Raw genomic sequence first — 13152 nt, forward strand, 5'->3', positions numbered from 1 at the left:
CATTTTACACTCGGTAGGACCATTACATCAGGTCAGATTCTTTACCTCCGGATAGTGGTAATACCTGAGAGGAACGGCTTTAGCTGGTAAGGAAGGGAGGTGGAAAGTTACTCTTTCTTAGCTCCTGATCTGTGTGCTCTTGATAGGTGATGGAAAAAGAAGCCTGGATAGGGAGATGGGTTCTTACCAATGGTCACCTTGGTTAACTCTGCAGAAGTAAATTGACCAACCTTGTTAAAGTTATCATCTGCAATAGCACAGAAGTGGGAAGCAACAGGGTTATAGACAGATTTATCCCTGCATTGGAGAAAGGCACAAAATGATTAACACAGGTTATGCAGATACTTACTGACTAAATGTTTGTATGCCTTCCAAATTCGTGTCCTGAAGCCCTAACCCCCATTGTATTGGCATATGGAAGTTGGGCCTTTGGGAGGTAATTAAGTTTAGACGAAGTCCTGATGGGGTCTCCATTATGGGATTAGTGTCCTTATAAGAAGAGAAAGACACCAGAGCTTCCTGTCTCCCCACAATGGAGAAATAGCCATCTACAAGCCACAAGCCAGAAAGAGAATTGTCATCAAAACCTGATCATGCTGGCACCCTGGTCTTACACTTCTACTCAGTCTCCAGAAGTGTGAGAAATAGATTTCTGTTGTTTAAGCTTGAGCTAAGTAAGACATAAACAAGCCAGTCTGGCATCTGCTGCAATATGAGCCTGTCTCAGAGTGAAAATCCATGGGCCCCCTGTCAAGGAAATGCTATTTCTGAGCACAGTGATTAAGAATGGCTGGAAAGAATTGGTTTTTCCTTTCCCCTTAGTTGTGTACTAGCTCTTTCACTTTGAGCAAGTAGCTTCCCTAAGTCTTGTTTGTTTTCTCACCTGCAAAAGAAGGATAACAATCCCACCCATCTTGTAGGCTCTTTATGCTCAAGCAGGTTAGCACATATAAACGTTTGGCATAGTTTCTTTTTTTTTTTTTTTAATTTTTTTTTTAACGTTTATTTATTTTTGAGACAGGGAGAGACAGAGCATGAACGGGGGAGGGTCAGAGAGAGAGGGAGACACAGAATCTGAAACAGGCTCCAGGCTCTGAGCTGTCAGCACAGAGCCCGACGCGGGGCTCGAACTCACAGAGTGCGAGATCGTGACCTGAGCCGAAGTCGGCCGCTTAACCGACTGAGCCACCCAGGCGCCCCTTGGCATAGTTTCTAGCACACATTAGGCGCTCAATAAATGTTGGCCATATTGAATGGCTATTTATGGTCGTGCAGAGAGTTTGGCTCTTTCCTACCTCACCAGTCCTAGCACCCACCATTCTCTCCACTGCTTTGTGAGCATAAGCTACAACTGTCTTTGGGTGTTTTTGTTTTTTTGTTTCAAGTAAGCCATGTCTGTCCCACCTCAGGGCCTTTGCATATGCTGTTTCCTCTGCCTCGAATATAACCACTCTCTTTGCCTAGTTAACTCACATCCAACCATTGGCTTTCAGCTCAACCATAACTTTTTTGGGAAACCTTCCTTGAATTCTGTGGCACTAGCTCTGTATCCACCCCCTGTTGTAACCATGCTGGCATATTTTTTCAAGTATTTTTGTGATGATTGGGTTATGATTTTTCTTTCTCAACAGAAAGCTTTATGAGAACTCACTGTGGCTGTAAACTCTGCAGGCACAAAAAACTACTGACTGAAGAAATCCATGCTGTGTTTTGATGTAGCTCCCAGAGCACAAGGGTGGCAACTGTTCCTCAGAGCTGAAAATGCTAAGTCAAACCTATAATGTCTGGGGTGGCAGCTAAGGGAAGAGAGCTAAATGCACAATTCAACCTGATCCTAATATATTTTTGAGAGACTGAGGTCTAGACAGTTTCATTTGGCTTGTGAGGACTTTGGCAAGACTCAACAAATAGGTAAGCAAGTTTAACTCTACAATAGCCCCACTGAAGAAAGAGTCGTTAATGGCCCATTTTTCATTTTAAAAAGTAGCTGAGTGCACTGAGGTCAGCGTTCTGCCATTGGAAGGCAAAACCACATTGCTGGCAAATCACAGGCCCCCTTGGACAGCGCTCTTTCAGGATCAGTTGAAACTGGAAGCTAAAACAAAATGGATCATTTAAGCAGAAAAACCCATCTGAATGAAACCCAAAGAACCATGCTTTGTTTTCTACCTGCTTTAGGGAATTCACATTTAATCAGAATTGAAGGCTACAGCATTTGCCATGAGAATTCTTGCATATTATCTCGGTTTTAGTGGTTTCTTTTTAATTAGTTGCTGCTCGGCAGAAATCCTAATGTGCTTCAAACAATCAGGAGACAGATAAAACTGGGAGTTACACTTGCTTATGGTACAACTGTGTTTGCTTTCTTGGTTTGGGGCAATTTTGCTAACAAGTGACCTGTAACCTACTTCTAAAGCTACCAGTAGATAATTATTTGGTAAATTTTCATACTTCAGTTTATGATACTAATTAGTTCTCCAACCAGTATTCCCCAGGCAACGTCTGTAGTCCTACCTCATCACATTTGTGATTCTTGCGACTTGGGATCTCCTGTTTTCATTTAAAAGATGAAAAGCTTAATTTGAGCCCCCAAATTCCTGTATTTTTATGTGTTGTCTGTCATATGTTCTTTCCAGGAGAGTTAGAATACTCTGTAATTTAAAACTCAAAGGGAACCAAGCAAAATGCTTGTCGTTTTGAAGCAATTTCTTTTATTGCAGTCATGACCGTATTAAAAGTAATAACATAACTTGAACAGACTTCAAGTTACTTCTTGAGAAACAGACGGAGGCACCGTGGTGACATGTGAAGGGTTTGGCATCAGGTGGTTGCAAATTCAAATCACATCCCTACACTCAACCGGGCAAATTTCATCATAATCTGAGTCTAAACTGTTGATAAGGCCATCTGCCTTGCACAACTGCCCCACCTTTGGTGAGATCACATGGTGGTTTTGCACACTCATGCTTGATAATCTCTATCAGTGCTATGCAATAGAAATAGATTATGTGCCACATAGGTAATTAAAATTTTTCTAGGAGCCACATTAAAGATGAAATTAAAATTATTTAACCCAACACGTGTGAAATATTACCATTTCAATATGCATACAAATTGAGATGTCCTTTTTAAATTTTTTAGTAGTCTTTTAAATTCATTTTATCAAAACATTTCAGTTTAGGTTAGCCATATTTTAAATGTTCAACAGCCAGATATGGCTAGGGCCTCCTGTATTGAACCATGTAGCAGTGAATCATTAATAAATTCTCATTTCTATCCCTTTGGGTTTTTTTGTTTGTTTTTGAGAGAGAGGGTGTGAGAAAGGGGCAGAGAGAATCCATGCAGGGTCTGCATTGTCAGCACAGAGCCCAAAGCGGGGTGCAAGCTCACGAGCCATGACATCATGACCTGACCTGAAGTCGGATGCTTAGAGGACTGAGCCACCCACAGGCCCCATCCCTTTGTATTATAGGAGTACTGTTTAAATTTGAGTTTTCCAGCCAATGGAGTGACTGATGTGGAGAAGTGGGAATCTGTCTTGTAAGTCTGAAATTTATGTAGCTATGAGAGGAATAACCATGAGCACAATGACTGTTATAGTTGCTAGTGGTTTCTTGAGTTTTAATTGCCATAGGCAGTATGGTTCTAATGGGGAAAAAATGCATTCCTTGACATCAAAAGTGGTCATCCAAATCAAACAGTGCTATCAGGTGCAACTAAAAACAGCTTGAAAAAGAAATCCATAGAATTGTCTGGTTTAGTTGGTCTAATGTTTAGGTTTTTAGATCTTGAGGCCCATGAATGGACTTTAGGGGGCACATAAGTCCTTTAAAATTATTCACAACTCATCAGTGTTATTTATTAAAAAAAATTTTTTTTAACATTTATTCATTTTTGAGAGAGATAGAGTGTGAGTGGGAGAGGGGCAGAGAGAGGGAGACACAGAATCTGAACCAGGCTCCAGGCTCTGAGCTGTCAGCACAGTGCCTGATGAGGGGCTTGAACTCACTGACCATGAGATTATGACCTGAGCTGAGGTCAGATGCCTAATTGACTGAGCCACCTAGGCACCCCTCAATGTTACTTATTATAGGTCTATTTTTCTGTGTAGAGAATCCATAGCTTCTGTTAGATTCTTACATTGGCCAAGGAAATCAGGGAAATAAAATATCAGCAGCTGGGGCAATAGAAAAGTCTGTTGGTTCCAGAGGAACTTCTGTTGACACAGGAGCTAGGCTTTGACACCAGTGAGAACAGAAGTTCTAAATTGTCTCTTGTCACTATTACCCAGGAAAATCCCTCAACTCAACCACAGGCTGGGAAATGCCAGTACCACAAGGCACTTGGGAGCTCAAATTCACTGAAGAAATGGCAGATTCATGTCTCCTGGCTTATGCTCACTCCAGGGTATCCACTGGTAAAATGTGTTTATTTTTTGGTTGAGGGCACAGAGTTGAATGCATCTGAATTAACTGTATATATCTACCTCTCGTGTCGCCATGGCACTAACAGCTGTGGGAATAGGTGGTTGGTTCTAAATTCAAATTCCCATTTGTTTATTAAATGAGCCCCATTTTTCTCCTCGAGCCTCTTGCTCATGGATAAAATTATTTCTGATTTGTCTTTGAATTTCTTTTTGGAGTGGATTTGCTCAATTAGATTTGGAAACCTGTCACATTGCAAATTGTGACCAAATGTATTTATATGATGGAATGATTTTTTTTTTTTAATTTAATCTTTATTTTTGGGAGAGAGAGAGAGAGAGAGCAAGTGGGGGAGGAACACAAAGAGAGGGAGACACAGAATTCAAAGCAGGCTCCAGGCTCCAAGCTATCAGCACAGAGCCCGAGGCGGGGCTTGAACCCATGAACTATGAGATCCTGACCTGAGCTGAAATCAGACGCTTAACCTACTGAGCCACCCAGGCACCCCTATATGATAGAATGATTTTAGAAGTAAGTTGTAATGGAAGGATCTAGAATTGGACTTGTTTTTAAGTGGCACTGGCTGACTCCTAAATCTGGAGGCATGTGGGAAGCTCTGGTGAGAAACTTCTCTACTTTTGTGTCACATGATTGGACTGGAGCTCTTGGTTGTTGTGGCCATATATGTGCTTCTGACCTTGAGGGAGAACAGACAAGGGGAGGAAAGCTATTTCCCCTCAGAAATCTGCATACTTCCATGTGTCTTACAGCAGTGTTTATGGTCTGTGAAACATGAACTAGGAAGAAAGGTTGTGAAATAAGAGAGTACTATAGATGCGCATCTTCTGGGAGCTGAGGGTCTGGTTCTGTTGGCTGGTGAACTTGGGAGAATAAAGGAAAACCATGCCCCGAATAGTCCACCCTTTTGTAAAAACTTCTCTTTGGAGGGTTGATTATTGTAGCAGATGTAATTATCTTTGCAGCGCCTAATCTGGAAGAGACAATGAACAGACATCTTAAGTAATTCAGTGTCTTACCTTCACGACATTGTTCTGTTGCCCAGTGTGACTGACTCCTAGTTATTCTCAAGATTTTAGCCTCAAAGGCGGCATTTTGGTTGAAGTAGGGGACAGGGGAGGAATAGATGAGATGTCTACACACCTGGTCATTTCAATCACATTTTTGGCCAGATCAGGGAGTAAACCAGATGTCAGACATCATCGCAAATGAAAATGACACCCTTCCAAATCCTATCTTGATTTTTTTCAGTAGGTATTATAGCTGCAATTGGTGTCAACACCAGAGCCAGGGAACAATTTGTAGCAAATTCATTATTTAAGACCCTGGGGGTTGTTGGGATTTTAAAACATACCAGTTTTGAAACCCACTCATTTTGGTGACTTCTGTTATTCTGTGGCAATACCAGATAATTTGCAGAAATGGAAAGTTGGGGCTAGCCACCCAGAGGTGTTTTACTGGCAGGCAGTAATGGTTGCAATAGACCAAAGAGATTTCGTTGTAAACATGACCCTGATTGATAAACTTGCTCCTACTTATTCTTGTCTACAGGATAAATGGGCCAGGTTGAGGCTTTCTGCAAGACAGGAGTCAAAATGGAGGATTAAATGGTGAGTTTGATGCCTTATTCTTTCTTCACTGATAGAGACATTTGTTTCACGTCTGTCTTTGGGTTTTGGGCAGAATGCAGGTATTGGATAATCTGACTTATATATTCGCAAGGAAGTAGATAATGTAATGGAAGTAAAAAATAAACACTGAAAAAGGCTTTTATTTTATCAGCACCACTGCAAAAAAAAAATGAGGAATCACTTCAAAACATGTCAAATAGAAAATAATAATTTATTTTAACTTCATTTTACTTAATGTTTAACTAATCATGATTTCATGAGCTTGCTTGTAAAACTCTGTCCCTTCAAATCTACAAAGCAAAGGTTTACTACAATGAGCACTTAAAATTCCACAAACCATCTCCATCCACAACTTTCCTGTACATGCAAATTCTTCCATTGGGCTGCAATATTTGCAAACATGCTTTAAACTTCCATAAAGCTGCATGATATTTTGCTTTCTGTTAAAACCTTTACACACTCTTGGGAACTTTAACCAGAAAAATGTTTAAATGTGTATCCCAACTCTAAACACTGCTGGTTTGGTTATGTATATTAAATCATTAACCACACAGTTTGGTAGTGTTGAGTTGAAGCCTTGACCTAAATTATATATTAATGGTCACTCATATGAAACACATCCAACAAAGTAACATTATAAAATAGAGTTCCATTAAAAATACACACTGGCAGTTGTATCTGTGTTTTCGGCAGGAAAAAAAAAAGCGTGTTTAACTTTTTTATATGAATATAGTTTTAAACAAATTATTCTGTGAAAGTATGCTTAATAAAAAGATCTTTTTGAAATTTAAACACTTTATGTAAAAGGTAGGAAGTAAAAAAGTACAATTGCTATTTGAAAAAAGCTCTGTTTGTTAATATTGCCTTTGTTAAGGGTGGTTTTTCTCCACTTAAAATAGAGCTAGTTGCAGAGCTGGCCAATCTGGACTATAAACAGGATGACCGTATTTATCTTATATACAAAAACTTGCCGCATTGAACGAGGCAGGAATTTCTACCCCAACGGTAGCGTTCTCTTTTATGTACACGACGCAGAAGTGAAAATTATACAGTAGTCACGGATAAGAAGGAATTGTATACTCTCGTGCCATCTGGTGATTTTGTGCCGTGGGTTAAGAGTTCCTGGATTGTCATCCAATTATCAAATATCTTTTTATTCCTCTTCTTCATCATCTTTTTGTGGCTCAGTTCAAGGATGTTCATCTCCTTCCTGTCGTCGGCCGCTTGCTGCTCCTTCAGGCAATCCAGCCTGCTCTGCATCATGAACTCGCGCCTGCGCCTCTGCTCCTTGGCCTTCACCACGTGCTGCTTCCTCTCCTCTTTGCTCCAGTAGCGCCCCAGCTTGAGCTCGCTCACCGCGTCGTCGTCGGTGGTCATGCCGCTGCGCTCCTCGCGGATCTTGAGAGCGCGCTCCCGCAGCAGGCGGTCCCGCACCGGCCGCTTGGTGATGTAGCGCGTGCCGTCGCTGCGGACCTTCACTTTCCACTCCATCCTGGCTTCCGCCTGGCCGGCCGAGTTCAGGTCCTTGCACATGCTCACCAGGCTCATCTGGCTCTGCGCGTACTCCACGGCCGACTTCTGCTGGATCAGCTGCATGTAGCTCTGGTAGTGCTGCGCGTGCGCCGGGATGTGGGCGTGTTTGTAGGGCGAGTGGGGGAAGGGGGACAGGTACGAGCCGGCCAGCTTCGGGCCGGGGCTGGGACTCCCGCTGTCGTCGCTGGGCCTCCGCTCCCTGCTGTCGGGGGCCTGGCTGGTCCCCAGCTCTTGAGGAGGAGGGGGGCTGTAGCTGGCGCTGCCCACCTCGGGATCTTCGGTGATGGCCAGCAGGTTCTTTGGGGATGGCCCGTAAGCTTCTGTGGTCCCCACGGCCCCCTCTCTGCTGCCCTCTGCCACTCTCCTCAAGGAGTTGTCGGGGGACATTTCCAAGGTGAGCGGGGTGCTCCGGCAGCTCTCCCCCGTGTTGTAGGCGCTCGAGCTGTCTTTGTCGGATTTCTCCGGGAGCTCGGTGATGTCCGACAGCTCGTGCCTGCGGACGTCGATGCTGGTGTTGTAGTTGCGGAAGCCGCTGTTGTGCAGCATCCAGGACTCGCGATACTGCTCCCGGAGCTGCTGCATCTTGTGCGCGCGCACGATGCTCAGGCATTCCAGCTCGATGCTGCGCAGCTCCTCGTTCAGCAGCTCCAGCTCTTTGTCCACGCTCTCGGGGTCGCTCTTGCTGGCGTCCAGGGGGCTACTGGCGTAGTACAGGCTGTAGGGGTTGCTGTTCTTGGCCTGGCACTTGAGCTCCAGGAGCTCCCGGAAGCGCTCGCACTCGTCCACGGGGATGCCCAGGTAGTCGGCGTCGGCGCAGTCGGCAGACAGGAAGGACTCATTGCTAAACGGCAGGTCGCCGCTGCCCAGGGTGTCCTGGCTGCAGGTGAGCTTCCTCTGTCCGGCCAGCGGGGTGGATGACGCGGTGGCATCGTCGACGTTGTTCTCCTGCTCCGAGCTCTCGTCGTTGCGTGTGCTCTCGTCTGTCCGTCCCACGCCGCTGTCCTTCTCGTGCTGGTTGGACAGGATGGTGGCGGTGTCTGTGGTTCCCCCGTCTTCCTCATGCTTCTTCTGGAACAAGAACAAACGGCCAAAATGAGGGAGGCCCCGCCCGTGGTTACCAGGTTCCACCTTTCCTGTAGGGCAAGGGTTTCAGGACAGGGCAGGCTCTGCATTTCTAAGGCTCAGGGGCAGCGTATGGGATCAGTACTAGTTCAACGATCTGGCCAGATCGACCGGTGCTAAACTGCTACACTTCTCATCCTCACTTTTCCTGTCTAAGTGGAGGGGAAGAATCACTTTACCTCAGTGAATGATCCTAGCCATTCAAGGTCCCAGTGCATGGAGAGCAGGAAGCCTACAGGGCCTTATTACTCAATTAGTACTTTATCAGGACTCTGACCACGAAGGGGGCTAAAACAATCTAAGCAGCTCAGGCAACACCCAGGGAATTGCTCTACTTTTGAAAACATGACTTCATGTTTTCTGACCTGCTTTAGAGCTGGCCCATGTGTTTTCCCAACAGCCAGCAAGTCAGCTGTACCTCCCATTACTGCTCAGCTTTAAAAGCCAAGCTGCACTCCCTTGGCCGGTGAGAGTATCAGCTTGCATTTTGTTGGTGTGCAAACAGAAAAGCACTTCATTTTCTTGCTGCCTTCCGGGCCGGTGGGTTTCTGATGGTCTTTCACATCATGAGGGAGATGGAGGGTGCACATTTTGCCATCGCTCAGAGGGGTGAGGGGCCGTGGCCTTACCTGCTGCAGCATGCTGGCGGTGAACTGCATGGCCTGCTGGTGTTGCTCCTCAAGCATGTCCATGTGCAGGTGGTCCAGAAAGTCGTTTCTGTCATCGTCCATCCAGCCCTCGTCCAGCTGCAGAGAAGAAGCAACAGCCACCACAGGCCTCATAAAAGATCCCTTTTGTTTTCATTTTACTTACTTTTTAAAAGCAAGGATATTACCCTGGGAGAAGGGGAGAAGGCTCCCTCTTGGGCTCCCTCTTGCAGGAGTCATCAAAGTGCAATGTGCCTGTTGGTTTGCTATCCATCAGAAAACTGGCCTCTTTCACGTGAAAGAGACCCTCCACCCTACACCATGTCTGGCCAAGTCTCTGGTGTCCATGGTTTTATTTTTGCAGGGTGACACCCTTGCATCCCTAGCAGCTACCGTCAGTGGAGCAGGCCCCCTGTGTTCGGGGGTCAGGTCGGGCCAGCCCTGTCTCCTGGCCTACACACAAGGTCAGCAGGCCCTGAAGAGTGTCTAGTTGTGGTGTGGGAAGAGTTCTTTTTGACACAGAAAATAGGTGTGCTAAAACTAGCTGCCTGGGGCAAGGCTCATCACTCGTTATTAGGCCAGGATCTTCCTAGCACAGACTCTTCAGGGAGCTGAGATCTTACAGCCCCTGGGCTGAATGTGGCCTGCTGTTTGTGGCCACTTCTGTGCTCCAGTGGCAGAGTCTAGCAATTGCACTGGAGACTATATGGCCCCCAAAGCCAAACATATTTATTATTTGGCCTTTTGAGAAAAAGAAAGAAAACAAGAATGGTTCTTTAGTTTTATAAAATAAAAATTGCATTTTATGTGTAAGATGTACATCGTGATTTAATATACATAAATGTAGTGGAATGATTCCTACAGTCCACCTAATAACATAGCATTTCCTCACACAGCTACTTTTTTCGTGTGATGAGACTATCCAAACTCTCAGCCAAGTTGTAGTAGCTATGCAGTGTTACTGACCACAGCCATCATGTGGTAGGTTCCCTCCACTCTTGGGTTAGAATTGAGGTCCACAACAGTGGATCTAGGCTGAAACATTTGTCAAACTTTAGAAACTCAAACATCTTGATGGTTATGACCCCGGCTATGTTTTCCATTCCATTATATTTCTTTCTTTTCTCCTTCATTCCCATTCCCATGCTAATGAGCCTGCTGGGCCTGTAGTATAAATGCCAGGCTGCATGTCAGGGGTCTCCTTACACAGTGGATTTTAGGTCACATCAAATGAGACTGCTATTTCAGGGTACATAGTGCCTTCAAATTCAAACTCAATGCTTGGGCAGTGGTCCATAGGGCCAACAGACTTGGGTTTTTGGTTTTAGAAACACAGACCCGGGGCGCCTCGGTGGCTCAGTTGATTGCGGGTCAGCTCAGGTGATGATTTCACAGTCTGTGAGTTTGAGCTCCACGTAGGGCTCTGTGCTGACGGCTCGGAGCCTGGAGCCTGCTTGGGGTTCTGTGTCTCCCTCTCTCTGCCCCTCCCCTGCTCATGCTCTATGTCTCAAAAATAAAGTGTTGTATGGAAACCAATTGGACAATAAATTGCATATTAAAAAAAAAAAAAAGAAACCCAAATGCTCAGTATGCCACGGACTTCAACTTTGTATATTAAAGATTTAATAAAATGAAGGAGATCCAAATAAAAAAAATAAATTTAAGAAATACAGACCCTGCTTCATTGGCAGCAAGTTGACTCACCTGGAGTTCAGGCCTTGCAATCAGCAAAGAAAAGTTCTTGTTTTCTTCACTGGTTAGAAGAGCCACAGCCTCTTCACGGTTCTGCACCTCTATCCCATTAATCTTTTAAAAAAAAAAGAAAAAAAATGATGAGGCATCGGAGGGGTGGACAACAGCATAATTAGTTCACCCAAAATCATTCCATACTGTTCCAGGCGGCCGTGTCACCCAGTCACAGCTGGAGCACAGAACTTCCACAGAGCTTGAAAAGGATGCTCATTTTCAGAAGGAAAGGCCCTGCTCAGACTAGTCTGTCACTGTGACAGGTGTACAAGGCTACTAATGTGGAAGCTCCGTGAACAGAAGTCACTGAGACTCCAGAAGGCAGACTGAGAAAAATCACCATGTTGTGAAGAGGGAACAGCTGAGCAATTTCATCAGACAGAATACTCAGGCAGGAACCGAAAGGGCATTATTACAGACACTCATTATTACAGAGCTTTTCAGAGAATATGGGAGAAAAAGCAGCAGCAGGTGTGATGTGACCATTATGGAAGGGGAAGGCACATAAGGAAATGGCATTACATGTGGTGTTTTGGGTGCCCGTTTGGTACTTGAACCTTTTTTAGGTGGGACGGAAAGTCTAGTCAGGGGGACTCTCTCACACCTGGTACGGAGGTGTCAGTCCCAAGGCAGAGGATTCCTCCAGGGGGCACAGGGATAGTCCCACTGAACAGGAAGGTGAGCCTGCCACTCAACTCCTTATGCCAGGGAACCAGGAGGCAGCAAAGGGGTGACTTGGGGTGATTGAACCCAGTTACCAGTGGAGACAGGCAGGGCCATGTCCGGAACCCAGTAGTTCCATGCCCCGTAGTGAAGGCTAATGGAAAGCTACAGCATCCCCAAACACAGGACTGCAGGTGCATCAGCACATTTAGGAATCAAGGTCTGGGTGACTCTACCAGGAAAGGGTTCTTAAGCAGCTGAGGTTTGGGATGAAGTCTGAGGAAATGTAGAATAAGCAGTGGAAGAAGAAAATAAAAATTACTCGTGGTGAGGGGTGTAATGGCAGATATAAACATGGTGGGTTAGAAATGAGACGGTGTGACTGAGAAGAGGCAGACGCTAAGCCCCGTGGCAAAGAATCTCAATTTCTGTGAGATTAAAACAGACTGCTGTTGAAACAAGCCAGTCTCATTTTGAGTCCAAAGAGCATGTGGGGTCCTGGTGAAGAAACTACCCATAGAAGCCATTCTATGGTATGGTGGCATTCAACTCATGAAATTTAAAATGCTTCTCCATCTATTTTACTAAATTTTCCCAAGATGTTTCTATTTTCGGGGCAAGACCAACCTTGACACATGTGCTCCAAAATTAAATTTTAATAAAAGGGAGGAGGCGCCTGGGTGGCTCAGTCAGTTAAACATGGGACTTCGGCTCAGGTCATGATCTCACTGTTCGTGGGTTCGAGCCCCACGTTGGGCTCTGTGCTGACAGCTCACAGCCTGGAGCCTGCTTCAGATTCTGTGTCTCCCTCTCTCAAAAATAAAAAACATCAAAAAAAATTTTAAAACAAGAATTATTTTGGCTCACAAGTGGCCAAAATTACTGGCTTGACCTGGGCCCCTGCTGGGTGGTCTTTGACCAAAGAGAATGAAAGGAAATGAGGTTCGCCTTCTGTAAGGTGCTGGGGCACTCTCTCGTTTGTCCTAGGCCTCCACACTCCCTGGCGCATCTTACTTTCTGGGGCTTGTGATTCACTCATTCATTTAACTTGTCTGGCCTCACTATATACCACATCTGATTTGGCAATCCTGGTTCTTTAACCTCTTCAGCCCTAAAGCTATTGACTTAACCCATAAAATGTGCTCTCCACTGTCAGGCAGGGGATGAAGCTGCTGGCTGGAAGCTGACGTACCTGGATAATGCGATCTCCTTCTCGGATGCGCCCATCCTTGGCCGCGATACTGTTAGGGTCGATCTGAAACAACACAATGAATATGTCAGCACAGAATGGAGAACTAAGACACGTATAGAAATAAACAAGACTTAGTGTCATGCAAGGAGACACCAGCATGGATCGCTCTGTTTCCA

At 45.1% G+C, this 13152-nt stretch overlaps 1 protein-coding gene across 1 annotated transcript in view; it reads right to left on the bottom strand.

Annotated features, from left to right (window-relative positions):
• Window positions 1–6265: 6265 nt before the first annotated feature.
• PDZRN3 (PDZ domain containing ring finger 3) overlaps window positions 6266–13152 on the bottom strand; it is a 241078-nt gene continuing 234191 nt past the window's right edge. The window contains exons 7-10 of the mRNA XM_030307250.1: window positions 12977–13039; window positions 11080–11181; window positions 9358–9474; window positions 6266–8674 (exon numbers count right to left, since the gene is read on the bottom strand). Of these exons, the coding sequence (XP_030163110.1) occupies window positions 7118–8674; window positions 9358–9474; window positions 11080–11181; window positions 12977–13039 (1839 nt within the window). The 3' untranslated portion in view covers window positions 6266–7117. The remainder of the gene's footprint in view (window positions 8675–9357; window positions 9475–11079; window positions 11182–12976; window positions 13040–13152) is intronic.

The sequence above is a fragment of the Lynx canadensis genome, chromosome A2 (assembly GCF_007474595.2).
Source record: "Lynx canadensis isolate LIC74 chromosome A2, mLynCan4.pri.v2, whole genome shotgun sequence".
Lineage (NCBI taxonomy): Eukaryota > Metazoa > Chordata > Mammalia > Carnivora > Felidae > Lynx > Lynx canadensis.